Raw genomic sequence first — 14,991 nt, forward strand, 5'->3', positions numbered from 1 at the left:
CTTGATGTTGCAGTCATCCATCTATTGTTTAATTATGATTCCTCATGCCCATTATTAAACGCCAGGCTAGCTGTATTTTAGCAGGTGTTGGAGAACATTCCTATTAATAGTTGATATAAATATTCCCATGGAGTAGAAGCTCTGCTTCATATCTGTTGAGTGAATAAAATTGATCTGAGAAAATTGTTTCTCAACATCCTCTGTGATCTTAAATTTTTGAGCCTGTTTTTCCTTTTTTAGGATCTGAGTAGCCCTAACCAATATGATACTGGAGTTGCACTGACTGGCTTGTCCTGTTTTGTTACTCCAGATCTTGCCAGGGACTTGGCAAATGACATCATGACACTGGTGAGTTGATAAGATTGAAATAACTTTTTCCTGTAATGGAAGAATGTTAAATTGTTCAAATCTGTTAAATAGCTGTTAAATTTAGAACTGTTACATGTGAAAACTGGTGCTTTGTTCGTGTGGGGTTTTGGGGGAGCCTTTACAGACCTTAGCTCAAGGGGATTACCTTGCATACTTCTCTTAATTTTGGTGGTAAATGACAGTATTTTGCTCTTCCCTCAAAGCTGAGTTTTTGAAAAGTAATTGAGCCTCCCAGGAAGAAATTTTGAGTTAGTGGTGTGGACATAAGAACCTTGAGAAGAACTCTGGAAACACAAATTTGCTAAGAGCCTGATTGCAATTGTTTCGTTAACAGATGTCTCATACAAAGCCTTATATCAGGAAGAAGGCAGTGTTAATCATGTACAAAGTTTTTTTGAAATACCCAGAGTCCCTCCGTCCCGCATTTCCTCGCCTTAAAGAGAAACTTGAAGATCCAGATCCTGGTGAGTGGATTTTAATAAATTAATTCAGCTCCAGAACATCTAGGTATATGTGCTTTTAGAGCTTGTGGAGAGAAGAATACATGAAAAATGCTGTAATAATCTTTTGGGTACTGATTCACCTGTTTAATAGGTAGATGAGCATAGGAGAGTTTTGACATATGTTGCCATATTAAAAATAAATTCTTTAAAATGTCCAATTCTTACTTCAAACCCAAAGCTATTGAAACTATGTCAGTGGATTAAACCTTAACAGGACAAAGCTACTTAATGATTCCTGGTTTGTCGTTTAACGTGGCTATTGAAAATATTTCAGTTGATTTCAGGGTTTGGGTTTTAGTTGTTGTTGTTTCCTGTGCTCTTTCACAAAGCTGCAGCTATTGGCTTGCAATGGATTGTACTTATAATGAGTGATGCAAAATTTTTTTTTTTTTTCTATTTTTTAAATTTAAACTTTGAGTCCAGACTGCTGTTTGGGCCCTTCACTATTTTGTCAGTGCAATTCAGCTGCAGCACAGGAAATTTGCAATTGCTCTAGATCATATTTGCACTTCTACTCCCTCTTCCCTCACTGCACCAGAACGTCGTACACTTATTTCAAGAATTGTGTGTGCGATGCTGTTCTGTGATCTCCAGTTGATTTGCCTCTAAACAAGAGAGAGAAATTTAATTGCATGTACTGGACTGATTTGGTGTGGGCATGTAAGATGCATTTTCCAAGGACAATGTTTTTAATGAAAGCAAAACACACACCCCCTCACCTGCAAACAGAGGAAGAAAATACCTATTATGCTTTATGGAGACAAGGACTGCTCTCTACTAGAAAACCCAGACTACCTAGATGAAAAGATTCCAAGTTGAGAACAATCAGTTTCAAGGCTGAGCAATTAGAAGGGAATTAACTTGTCCAGTCAGATTGTTCAAGGATTCGTTATTCTTGTGTTTTATTTAAACATGTCTAAATAATACATTTTAAAGAAGCAAGAGTGTTTGGAAACTTTATGGCGGGTAGGATTATTAATTATTATGTTGTCTGTGCCCCACAAACAAGCTGCCCACAGTAAAGGGGGAAGGAGGCTGGTAGTGTCCTGTTCTTTCTAATACTGGACCCAAAGCCAGATACCCAGCTTGCTGACATGTTAGAAAATAGCCAAAACTAAATAAAATCCTTTCTCAGTTTCTTTTTGCATTCTTGTGTTTAGTTCATTACCTCATGGTTGGTAATGAGACTGAACCATTCCTCTTGGACACACAAGTCTGATTCTTGAGCTGCTGTTGTTCTGGGGGTTCTGCAGCAGAAACTTCAATTAAAATTAAGGCATTGATGAGATTTCTGCTTTTCCCACTTCTTTTTCCCAGGTGTGCAGTCTGCTGCAGTAAATGTTATTTGTGAGCTGGCTCGACGCAATCCCAAAAACTACCTTTCCCTTGCTCCGCTCTTTTTCAAGTTGATGACATCGTCCACCAATAATTGGGTTCTCATAAAAATTATAAAACTGGCAAGTATTCTGGATCTATGTTCGCAGGGGGTTCTCATTAAATTACCTTGGGTGCAAAAGTAGATTTCTTGCTTGGAGGTGTAGTTACCATTAAATCTGAATAAAAAGAAACCAGGAATATCTTCTAGTGTTTGTGAACATAACCAAAGAGAGAAAAAAATTTAATATAGCTTAGTTGATGAGCTGCCATGTAAATCATGGTTTTTATACTGGTTAAAAGCAGCTATTAAATAACTTTCTTGTCTGCACTTTTTTTTTAATAGTTTGGTGCTCTTACTCCATTAGAACCTAGGCTGGGAAAGAAACTGATTGAGCCTCTGACCAACCTCATCCATAGGTGTGTATGACAAATGTTGCTTTGTTCACTCAGGATCAGTGAAGTGCCTGTTAGGTCAGTAGCTAGGTCTGCGGATGCATTTCTGAACTTTCTCTTGTGTCTCAATATATACTGGCTTCAAGTATCAAAAGATAATCACATCAGGACTGTTTCTGAGAAAGCTGAGTGAGATAAAATACCTTAAATGAAAGTCTTTGGGTGTCTGACTGTCAGCATAAATTTCTCCAAAACATACATGAAAATTGGAGTAATTTGCCTTCTTTTCACTTCATTTTAAGCCAGAGATGACTATGGAGAATATATAAAACTCTGACTTAAAAAAGGCTCAGCTGTATATTTGCCTGTTCTGTTCACCTACACACACTACGTTCTTGACTTTTTTGGAAGTGCCTTACCCACCAAAGCAGCGTGACAGGGAGTATGTTAAAGTTGTTTCTCATGCCTTTGTCAGCCCAGGCATGTTTTGGAAGAGGTTCCTTTAATATACATCCTAAATATAGATTAGATAAATTTGAAGGTATTTCCTTTTCCCTTGTTAAAGCTGGTTTGTAGTGTTGTTCTGGATCTAATTCTGACCTGAAATCAGAAGGTAGATGTCTTGGAGGGAATACACGTATTTTCCCAGTTATGAAAAGGAAGTGTGATCTTATGCATGAGTTGTTAAATGAAAATGTTTGTTTCTGTTCGCATGGCAGAGCAGCAAGATAGATGGGAATGAGCAAATTTTAAACAGATATCCATGTAGCCATGAGAGCAGCTCTAGCCAAACAATTTCTGTCCATCCTCCTAGTAGACCTTTAAGGCTGGTTCAGAGCAGACCAGCCAGCGCCTTGCATCCAAAGAGGAGGGTTTCTGCAGCAGAGACAAATAGATACAAATTCACCAGAAACAGTACTTCACCAAAAAAAGCAGGAAGGACAGTATGTCTTCAATCCTGCCTCTCCCTCCTCTCCCCAACTCCCACATGAGTCATGCATTTTATTATTTGTGAGGACTTAATCCTGTTCAGTTTGGCCTCCATTCAGTCATTTTGGATCTTATGTCATTTACGCATAAGGCAAACCTCGCTGCTGTCCACCGCGAAGTGCGAGGGGAGCAAAAATGATTGTCTTGGTTCTGAGCGTGCTAGTCACGTATGCGGTGTGCTGAGTGACCTTCACGGTATCGCTTCGGACTGCTGCCTCGAGTTGTTTGCTTGTTACCTTTGCAGACCTTGTTTTGGGAGTCTGCTCCTTTGTTACTTGTGAGGTTCACTGTGTTTCCTTCTTGTGTAGATCAGGATTTGTAAGTACCTTTGAAATCCTCAGAGCTGCACTGTATCTGTGTTCAACTGGCAAAAGGTGTCTCGAATTTAAGTCTGATTTCCCCCAAACATTGAAAATGGGTTGCTCACTTACAGGGATGAGCAAGTGTGTACCTGCATGCCAGAAGTCTGCTGTTTGCACATGACTTGTTCATTTTGGAGAGAGACTTGAGATTCTCCATCTGCCTGCCTTATCGTGAATTTTTGACCTTGGTCAGAGGATTTAATTTGATCCTTGGACAAGATTGCTTCAGTGCTCTGTAACTGGTACTGAGGTTTTGAGTAACTGCTTCCTTCCTCGTTCCTTCTGTTACCTGCTGCTTCTCTGAGATTCTTTTTTTAAACATTCAGTAGCCCTTCTTCCCCCCAACAGTTTTGAAGTGAGAATCATTTCATCTAGTTTGAAGGTATATGGAACAAAATACTGGCAATTCCTCGTGTAATTAAAGGTGTCAACTAGCTCCAAGATATTGCTGACAGCTCTTCAAAATGTGCTGGTTTTATTCCTTATTTAAAATACTTGATTTCTGTTTCAGCACCTCAGCCATGTCTCTCTTATATGAATGTGTGAACACAGTAATAGCAGGTGAGAACCGAAATTTGTAACCTAGAAAAAGAAAAGCATGATGAACTTTCTCATCAATTAACACCATCTGTAAACCTTTTCTTAACTTAATCTATTTTATAACTGAAGTCAGTTGCCTGGCAAACTTTGATTTGTGTTACTGTGTAACTGTAACTGAAATCCTTTGTTGTCAGTGGATGAGGCTAAGTTACTACAGCTATGTCGTATTTGGTAAAGGCTGAAACAAAGTGTGAACAATGAGTGATTATTTATATGCAAGCTCCTAAATGTTGCTAGAACTATGAAATACACCAGCATCATTAGAATTAAAAAAAGACTTGATGCCTCATGGAAACTTTGACAAAGTTTTCTTATGTGATGAAGGAGCAGACTGATTTTTTTAATTCTACAATTTCACAATTTAAAAACTTGGCGTAATCTGTTAAAGGATGTTATTGGAATCCTTGATTTACAGTTGCAGTGTCTGGGGAAGGGATGCCAGGGACGGAGAGAGAAACAAATGCAAAAAGGGATAACACAGTATTCCAGCTCAGACCTGGTACTTTTCCTATCACAGTGTGGAAGTAGAGGGTTACTGACATCACAGTTTGGCCATAAGCCTGTCTCTTGTGGGTAGTTCGGATAATGATGCAGGAACTTGCTGTACTGGGTCAGCTCAGAGGAAAGGGTGATCTGTCACTCACTTTGTATTTGTTCATTCCTTCAGGGAAACATGAGATGATATTATGATGGGGGAAAAATAACACCGAGATTAATTCCATTGTGGATGAGAGTGTGCTTCACTGAGATACAATAGGATAATTCTGTGGGTCAAAGGGAAATTCGCACACCCAGGACACCTCAGGGACTGTAAAGTAAAACTCAAATTCAGAAAATGAGATGTGAAGCTGTGTGCCTGCATTAGAGCAGCACCTTGCACCTGCCATCTCTTTGCATGACCTGAAATGATAGCATGCAACGTGCCTTGTCTGAAACATAGCTCTGCAGGATTATGGAGAGAAGATCAGCATGTGTGACTTGCTCAGAAAGAGCCGGTGTTGGCATGGACGTGCTGATGACAGCAGCAGTTAGCAAGATAACGCCACCTTCTCTGCTGTGGGGTTGTGTGCTGCCAGAGATTTACAAATGTCCAATACAATCAACAATGGGACCCGATTTGTGCCTCGAGTCACTTGCTAGCTTGATTAAAGCTCCAGTCTAATTACATTAAACTCCAGGATGCATTGCTGCATCTCGTTACGTTAGGGAACTGCATACTTAAAAATTCATCTATACAGTAGCTGATGACATATTTACAGTCTTAACTGCTATGCAATATCAGTCAAGTAAACCTTAATGAGAGCAAAGTGTAATGAAAAGCAGCTTTGACCTGGCTGTTCCAGCAGTTCCTACCTTTACACTTTTTTTCCTGCCCTGCTATTATTCCCCTTAAGGTATATGAAACTATAGTACGTGTCACAACCTTCTCTCCTCCCCCCAGACCCTGCAAAAGTCCAAGCAAATGAACAAACACCAAAATAAAGTTGCATTTTTCCTTGTGAGCTGAGCTAGCTGTTGACCTTTAGGACTTGTGTTGTTAGGTTACTTCAGAACACAGAAATGCCAACTGAAATTTGCGCTTGTGTATTTCAGTTTTGATCTCTCTGTCCTCTGGGATGCCGAATCACAGCGCTAGCATCCAGGTACAACACTGGGTTTTGGTGGGGGTTATTTCTTCTGCTTTACTGTGTAATACCAAGTACCGTGGAGAAGTTGGATTGTGTTCCTTTGCCTACAGTTAAAGCAATAGCTCCCCAAAGTGCTCTCACTCAGGTGGAATTCTACAGACTGAAGCATTTCCTATATAAATTCTCCCATTTTCTTTGCTCTAAAATGTAGACTCTTCTCATTTAGAGTTTTCCTAACTCCCCATTCATACAATCATACAGAGGTTCCTTTTCTCTTGAAATCTGTTAATGCAACAAGACCCTCTTACCTAGAGGCCCCAGGTCTGGGTCAGACTGCTTCCTTGTGTGTTGAGTAAACTTAATGAAGAGTTATTTTAACTAAGACTTTTAAGACTTGTAATAAGTATGACGTGATCTTTTTTCCAGCTTTGTGTTCAGAAGTTAAGGATATTGATAGAAGATTCTGACCAGAACTGTAAGTATGTTGCTTGTCTTCGTGGAAGCTTTTAGCAACCAACCACTGGGGAGAAATTGCAGCAGTCTTAGAGCAATGAGCTGTTTCTCCAAACAGCTTGTTCAGTATTGTAGTGCCTGGTACATTGTAAACAATTGCTGGGATTTTTTTTAATGTGGAAATAATTCTTGATAGTGAGCACTTCTTTATAATGAGCTTTTTTAAAACAATTGAGATGAGTTATTACTGCTGTTTGTGGTCTTGTAGATCTAAACCAGTTTTCTTTCCATGCTCTGGATCTTCCCTTTTTATAAACTTGCTGCTTGGAGAAAGCATGAGGAGTATTCAGCAGTGTAAGCATAATAGTGCAATGTAAGAATGCTTACTTATTTTAGTGACTACAAAGAACAGTGGGAAATCCTTTTTTGTGCAAATCTTTTCCCTGACATCTGAATTTTTCCCACTGAGAACAGGGCTCCTACTTAATACACCAGTCTTCAGTGCTTCTAAAGCTGTGTTCATTCTAGGATGCCTGTTCTCAAAACCCATAGTTTCTATATATTAAATATAGAATAAATATTAAATATATACATATTTTTCAATCAGTGATAAAATCTGAGGTGCAAGAAGACTGAAGATTATATATGTAATTGCATGCCTGTATATGGGATTATGAAATTAAAGACCATAATCTGTGATGCACTGTTCCTCAAAAATGCTTTTCCTTGTCATAGATTTTTGTTCAAGTATATTAAAGTTGGTTTCAGTATAAGCACTTAGTATTAAGATTTCATGCTAAACACAGAACAGTGTTTCTATATTTGGAAAGAAGTTATATTTTGTCTTTCACAGTGAAATACCTGGGACTGTTAGCTATGTCCAAAATCCTGAAAACGCATCCTAAATCAGTTCAGTCTCACAAGGATCTCATTCTCCAATGTTTGGATGACAAAGATGAGTCTATCCGACTCAGAGCTTTAGATCTCCTGTATGGCATGGTATGTTTCTACATGTATTTCCTTTCCTCTCCAGCCCCCGTGACCCTTTAGGAGGCTGATGTTTAAGAAAAACATTCAACTTTCTCTTCCCTTCTCCCAGCAGTTTTGTGATAATAACTCCCATATCTTTTCTGACACAACAAGTAAAAGATCTGGCACAGTATGAGAGGGCTTTAAAAGCTTGGATTCAGACTGGAAGGAGTTTCTGAGTGTGAGTGCTGTGGAAGTCACCCGGAAGGCTGCTTTTCTAATTCCTAAGCTTTAGCTGCTCCTTCCGTGCTTAGTCCGGGTATAAAGTGGGCTACAGGCTTATTGGGATAGGTCGGTGCTGTTCTGGGTTGCAGCACACGATAGTGCAGGCTGACATCATTGATGCAGTCTGGGAAACAGTCCGGAGCGCTCTGAAACAACAGGAGAAGGCGGCTTTAAGCTGCTTCAACGTCAAATTTGCCCATCATTATAAATTTTGTTATGTCTTTTAATAACATGTACCGAATCTCGTTCTCTTTGTTCTCCTGTGTGCCGCCAGTCTTGTGCCCGCATTCTGCAGGGCGGTTGTGCATAGGCTGCAGGGGCAATCTTGTAGTGACAACGTTTGATCTCTGAAAGGACTGTGGTTGTGATTTATATAGTAAAGTGCCTTTCACTCGAGTCTGTGCCGCAACCTCCCCCACGCACAAAGGGATTGTGGTAGATATGTCTCATAGCTTCCTATTTTAGAGGAGAAAGTGAAAAGAAGGGACGCCTTTTGTCTGGTACTCCTCACGAGATGAGAACAGCATCAACAACCTAGGATCAGACAGTGGTTTTAATGTTGTTGCAAAGAGAACTGGAGTTTTTTCTTAGTTCCTGTAGGTTCAATTCTGCTTGTTATGTCTTTAGTCAAAAGATAACAAAGAGTCTGCCGCTTTGCTCAACTCTGCCTCTAATGACTGTCGAAATACTATTACATACATTCTTGTTAGTGATGTCTTTAACACGTACTATTGAGAGATCATAGCTGGAAGCAGTGAGTCACAACTGGTGATATTTACTGAATATTTTGGTCACTTTATTTAGACATATAAGTTTCCAGAGCAAGTTAATACAGCTATGTTTTGAAATGCTAGAATTACGTTGGATGTTAATGACTCTTAAATTTGTTTAGTTTAGAAGCAAGAATGTTTTAAACTATTAAATTTGCCCATCTGGCAGAAGTAGAAGATTCGTTTTCTCCTGGATTTCTATGTTGCTGCTAGTAATTCTGATTCTCAGCTCTCCCACAGCATGGTCTTGTATACTTGTGCTGGCTCTGCTTTAATCACAACATTGACAAGAAATACAGAGATTCCTTTTTTGATTGTGACCAAAGTTTGGGCCTAGAGAGGTGGTTCTGATCTCTTGTAACACATGACACAGGTCCGTCAAAGAGCTAGTAGCTGCTTTAATGGAATTAGAAGGACTTGACAGTATGGGAAATGGCTTAGCTGTCGTTCAACCCTTCAATAACTCTTACAGGTATCGAAGAAGAACTTGATGGAGATAGTGAAGAAACTGATGATTCATGTGGATAAAGCAGAAGGGACGACGTACCGGGATGAGCTTCTGACCAAAATCATAGATATTTGTAGTCAGTCCAATTATCAATATATCACAAACTTTGAATGGTCAGTGTTTTTATGTGACAGCTTTGAGATCATCAGCAATGGTAATGCATGATTGTCTGCTGATAAAATTGCGTCCCTTTCACTTTTTGTAGGTACATAAGCATCTTGGTGGAGCTGACCCGACTGGAAGGCACACGGCATGGGCATCTTATAGCAGCTCAGATGTTAGATGTAGCTATCAGAGTTAAAGCTATTCGTAAATTTGCAGTTTCTCAAATGGCCATGCTTCTGGACAATGCTCATCTCATAGCCAGCAACACCCAGAGAAATGGGATCTGTGAAGTGCTTTATGCTGCTGCTTGGATATGTGGGGAGTTCTCTGAGTAAGTGCAAGCAGAAAGCCTGATGCGCTTTGAGCGGCTTCTTTCAGACAAAGATTCCGGTCCCTAAAACATATTTTTGAGAGAAAGATAGTTCAGAATATGCTCGCTAAATCTAACAAAATGATTGCTTCTTTCCTGCTCCCTCCCCCCATAGACTCCTCAGCTGTTTCTAGCCAGGACGGATACCTCATTTTTAATATCTGGTCTTTTTTCTTGTCTCTATAGTCCTGCCCACTCGTGCAGGAGGGCATAGTTGTGGGTATGAGCTGTAAGATCTTAAGACATTGAAGGAACTCCTTAATCATTAAGGTGTTACCCCACTTATATCAGGGAAAATGTCCAGTCACCATGTTTGAATTAGTTTTTGCTCTCCTCCCTGTTTTGCCCTTGTTGAAAGGTTTTTGCAGAACCTCATCTTCCTGAGAATTAGAAGGTATCTTATTTTTTCTCAAAGCTTCTCTGTACCCACAGCAGCACAATTTTCAATGTTCTTGTGCCAACAATGTCTTTTAGCTTAAGTAGATTGTGTTAGCATTAACTAGATACACGTACACACGTGCTTACCTAGCTTTCATTTTGGTAAGCTGGACAGACCATGATACTGTAATGTCCTTTTAACATCTGGTTTGGTGTCTCTTCTTGTAATTGCCACTCTGAACACTGGTTCCAGTTTAAATTCACGTAGTAGGTGTGATATTTTTAGGGAATGCTGCTAAGGCTCAGATCTTAATCTAATTTAAAATGTTCTGCAAAGAAAACTGTAGATTAAGAAGCAAGAGAACATACTCTCCTTCTTCAGTTTGATCCCATTTTAAATTTGAAAGAACTTTAGCTTTCCATTTGTAATGGACCCATAACTTTTTTGTGCATCTTCCATTAGTTGTGAGCAGACAATTTTGAATAAGAGCACGAGATTTATTAAAACCAGTGTATGATCTGCTTTCTTTTCTGTGTATTAAGCATTGCTTACTAGATTTTATTTTGGTTCAGTAAATGCTTGGAAATTCATTTATGCGAGTGGTGAAGTACAGAATGGCAGGAAGGTATTTGGGCTGCTAGATCCAAACTGTCAGTGGAGTTGGCACTTAAAAGTGCAATGCTTAGTTAATGGAGAGAACACTGAACTTGTAAAGGTAGAAACTGAGGTGTCCCTCCCTTCTGTAAAAGGATAAAGCTGTAAATTCTTCCGTGCCACGTTACTACTGTAATTTGGAAGGGAAAGATACACAGAGAGCAAATTATTATGTATTTGTAGTCTGTCCTGTCTTTGTGTAGTACTTTGTACTGCAACCAAGGTTTTTGAAAAATTCTTCCACGTGAAGACTGATGAAACGTTGAAATATCTCAGTTGCTGTCTTTCATCTGTCATCTCTGTCTTTATAGACACCTCGAGGAAGCAAACCAAACGTTAGAAGCAATGTTGAGGCCTAAAGTTACAACTCTACCAGGCCACATCCAGGCGGTTTATGTCCAGAATATGGTGAAACTCTATGCATCCATCCTACAGCAGAAAGAGCAATCTGGGGAAAAGGAAGCAGCTCAGGAAATTACACAGCTGATGATTGAGCGTTTGCCTCAGTTTGTACAGAGTGCAGATCTAGAAGTTCAGGAGAGGGTAAGAGAACAATATTACTTTGAAATTTATCATACCAAGTCTCTCATTCGTACTGGAGCATGTGTGTAATTTTCTGTGGACGTGCACGTTTTATATAAGCCATTGTTATCAATGGAGTGGTGCATTTATTCTGTACTTTGTGTAACTCGGTGAAAGAGAAGCTCTAGAACTAGCGTGGGTGGGAAGAGTGGTGACATTTTATGTCAGAGCCCAGATCTTATTCCAGTTCCATACCACCTCTGAAGACTGCTTGCAAGAATTTCACTCAAAACAATTTAATTTTAAAATTATGCAAGCACACGAGGACACAAAAAGGACACAGCTAGAAGAGAAGAGGGTTAACATGGATTTTTTTACGTTTGCTCTAAACCTGCAGCTTATGCTGCTTTTCTTCATTCCCTTAATGGAGTTAGAACAGTTGTGTTCTGCTGACTTTCATTGCAGTTGATTTTTTTAGTTCAGTTTGTTAATATTAATTCTGAAATTATTTCTGCATTTATTTTTAGGCTTCTTGCATCTTGCAACTAATAAAGTATATTCAGAAGCTACAAATAAAAGAAGTACCAGTAGCTGAGGAGGTAATAGCCCTGTTTGCTGGTGAGCTGAACCCTGTGGCTCCTAAAGCACAGAAAAAAGTACCAGTTCCAGAGGGGTAAGGTTCCTTCTTTCTCCCAGAGCCTTATTCAAACTTTTAAACTCTTAAATAGTAAAGTTAAGTATGTGATGAGAAACACTGAAATGCTCAGGGGTATTGAGTCAATCTATTTGTTTACTGCAATTCTTACCAGCTTGGACCTTGATGCCTGGATCAATGAACCTCCATCAGACAGTGAGTCTGAAGATGAAAAGCCCAAAACAATTTTTCATGATGAGGAACAAAGGCATTCCAGACATAGGCAGCCAGAAATAGATGAAGAGGAACTGGCCAGAGTGAGTGAATGTTAAAATGCTCTTCCCTACATAATTCAGCAGTGATGTTGTAAGTGCTACTAAAGCAGTTGGGGCTGTTATGGATTCCCCGTGTAGCCAGGGAGCCATTCTACTCTCTACAGCTCAGGAGATCTGATGATTTGATGTGAACAAAAGATATTTGGTTTAATACAGGTGGGTTTTTTAGGCACTGAGGAATACATCAGATATAAGGTTCTCTTGGAAGTCTAGCTTGCCTATCTTGTCCATATAGAAGCATGATTTTATAAAAGCTTAGCCCTTGTTAGGTGTTTTGAGCTGTTGTAAAAATCTGACCTGTAAACTGTGGTGTCTGGTGCAGTTCGCTTTCAAGTACAGGGTCTTGAGGATGGACACTTGTGCTGGGCTTTGCAACTATTTGGTTTTTTACACACCTCCTCCATTGGCATATCTCTGATATTCTGTGTGCTCTATATCAGCAGAAAAAGCAGCAGCATCTTTTCCCATGGACTTCAGCAGCTTCTATGAATTACTGTAATGTGACTGTTCTCAGTAGTGATACCACCTTTCCTGCTTCTGATCTTTTTATTTTCGTTGAGAAAACTTTTTATTGAGAAGAATCTTCATACCTTCGTCTCTTTGCAAAAATGAAAATAGAAATATTTAAATTGCCATCAGAATCTGGTCTTTGGGAAGTTACTATCTCTAGTCTACAATTAAAAAGCAAAGAAAGGGTGTTCTAAGGAGTATTACTTAGAGCAGTAAAAGTACTTGCAGTTATATCCTAGTGTGTCTTGTAACTCAAAACGGGTTTATCATACACAAGCCAATATGCTGTAGTGTTTTTGCAAGTAGTTATGTATTGTTCCAAAAATTCAGGGAGTTGGCATTTTGCACTTTGATGGCTTTTATCTCTCTTTGCTTATAAACAAACATTCTAACTACAAATACTCTTTTGCTTTTAGCGTCGAGAAGCCCGGAAACAAGAACAAGCAAACAACCCATTTTATATTAAAAGTTCTCCTTCCCCACAGAAGGTGAGTGAGTCTGAGTTAAAATATCTTGTTGGCCTCTTAATTGTGTGAAGGCTTGTTGAATGTCAGAGCTGTGGCTTCCCTCTGGGGCATTCCGATTATTTCCACTGCAGTTCTGATCACTTGAGGTCTTGTGTGCCAACTGGAGGGGCTACCTACAACTATTTTTATAAGTCTTGCTTGTGCTGAGAAACTCATAAGTGACCTGATATCCCAAGAGCAGCCAGCTTTTTGTGAATCTCTGGTGGACCTCCAGTTTAGAAATAAGGGGTGGTAATTGTCACAACAGCCATTACACAGCAGTGTGGAACAGTCTGGGTTAACTTGTCGTGGAAAGCGCGGTGTTTATACTTCAGCAAGGACTCCCTAAAAGCCGTAGAGAAACTTCTCCTCTGTGCCCTTGTGTCACAGATTCCTGTGCAGGTAGTTTGTCCCAGCTGTGGGTGATGGAAGGGTTCAGATTACCAGACATTTCATTAAGGGCAATGAAGAGAGAGTGAACATGGTCCTCTTGAACATGCAGTGTGTCTTATGGATCAAAAGGTCATTGGGGTCTCTTCTTTAACCCCTTTTTCAGGGAAGGAACCTGCTTTATTCCCTGTATATCCTAAGGACTGCTCCATTTTCCTTAACTCAAATCAAAAAATTTCCTCTTTTGAAGAGGCAAGTTATTAGCTATAAAACACAAATCAAAAATTCTTCAGAGAGTTGCAACAAGCCTTCTTTAGGGCAGAAGCAGGGTTAAAAAACTGTAGCTAAAAGTAGGGTCTTTTATAATAGCTGTCAGCTGGCTTTAAAGATGCATTCTGCTACCATACAGGATTTAGTACTGAGCTATTCCATTCCTATTCTTTTAAAATGTTCACTTAAAGGATTAACTGTTTGATGTTTTGAAACGTGTCTATTTATATAAATTTGTATCTGGCAGTGCCCAGAACGTAACATTTTCATTTTCCCAGCGATACCAAGACACTCCAGGTGTGGAACATATACCTGTGGTCCAGATTGACCTTTCTGTCCCCCTAAAAGTTCCAGGTAAATGCAGCTAATCTTTAAAATTAATTACAGAAATTCAGTTAAGCAAAAGTAATAATTTCTTCTTATGGATTCTTCCTTAGGTTTTTAAGGGCAAGGAGCATATTTTCATTAGACTCTTAAATAAATCTCCTTAATTTACATGTGTTTGAAAATAGTACTTTGCAGTCCAAGTGCAGTTCCTCTCGAGACAGTATTAGAATTAATTCTGTGATTAAGTGTATTGTGCAGCCAAGTCTGTAACGTGTGAACTAACCACTGTTCTGTGTAGGTGACAGTCACCTTTGGGATGTCTTAAAGGGCTGATGAAGGTGATCAGGAGACACTAAGTGGAGTCTAATGATAGAGATACTATTTTAATATCTTGTTTCAAATATCAGAAGATAGTTGTATGTCTAATCAGTGGTTTGATATAGCACTGAAAAGCTGTTGATAAAGTGCAGTACACTGCGAGTGGTGAGTTCTAAGTGCAAATATTTAAGGCTTACATAACAAAGTTTTCCCTAAAAGTGTGGAAAGTTGTCAGTATTAGTACAGCAATGGCACCAATTCTATTTAAAATATCGATGTTGAGATGCCCTTTGTAATCCAGATAATGTGGACAAGAATCAGGGAGCAGGATAGAACTCTGTCCTGTTTCTGGGGAGATGGAGTGTGATGGTAGAGCTGATGCTAGAGGGGCTGTATGTGAGGCAATACGGAAGCACAGAGGTGTTGAGAAGCTAGAAGCAAGGTTCACTCCTGACATATTGTTG

The 14,991-nt window shown here is 39.4% G+C and overlaps 1 protein-coding gene across 4 annotated transcripts in view; it reads left to right on the forward strand.

The window, feature by feature from the left end:
- Nucleotides 1-14,991, forward strand: part of AP3D1 (adaptor related protein complex 3 subunit delta 1) — a 46,233-nt gene that overhangs the window by 18,507 nt on the left and 12,735 nt on the right. For all 4 annotated transcript variants that reach the window (XR_012621131.1, XR_012621130.1, XM_074808979.1 and 1 more), the window contains exons 5-19: nt 241-348; nt 704-833; nt 2,190-2,329; nt 2,593-2,666; nt 4,506-4,555; nt 6,188-6,237; nt 6,649-6,697; nt 7,529-7,674; nt 9,172-9,320; nt 9,413-9,643; nt 11,027-11,258; nt 11,765-11,910; nt 12,047-12,188; nt 13,133-13,204; nt 14,161-14,236. Coding sequence is in view for 2 of the 4 variants with exons in the window: in XM_074808979.1 (XP_074665080.1) it covers nt 241-348; nt 704-833; nt 2,190-2,329; nt 2,593-2,666; nt 4,506-4,555; nt 6,188-6,237; nt 6,649-6,697; nt 7,529-7,674; nt 9,172-9,320; nt 9,413-9,643; nt 11,027-11,258; nt 11,765-11,910; nt 12,047-12,188; nt 13,133-13,204; nt 14,161-14,236 (1,795 nt within the window). In the remaining 2 variants the exon portion in view is untranslated. The remainder of the gene's footprint in view (nt 1-240; nt 349-703; nt 834-2,189; nt 2,330-2,592; nt 2,667-4,505; nt 4,556-6,187; nt 6,238-6,648; nt 6,698-7,528; nt 7,675-9,171; nt 9,321-9,412; nt 9,644-11,026; nt 11,259-11,764; nt 11,911-12,046; nt 12,189-13,132; nt 13,205-14,160; nt 14,237-14,991) is intronic.

The sequence above is a fragment of the Strix aluco genome, chromosome 29 (assembly GCF_031877795.1).
Source record: "Strix aluco isolate bStrAlu1 chromosome 29, bStrAlu1.hap1, whole genome shotgun sequence".
NCBI classification, from domain to species: Eukaryota; Metazoa; Chordata; class Aves; order Strigiformes; family Strigidae; genus Strix; species Strix aluco.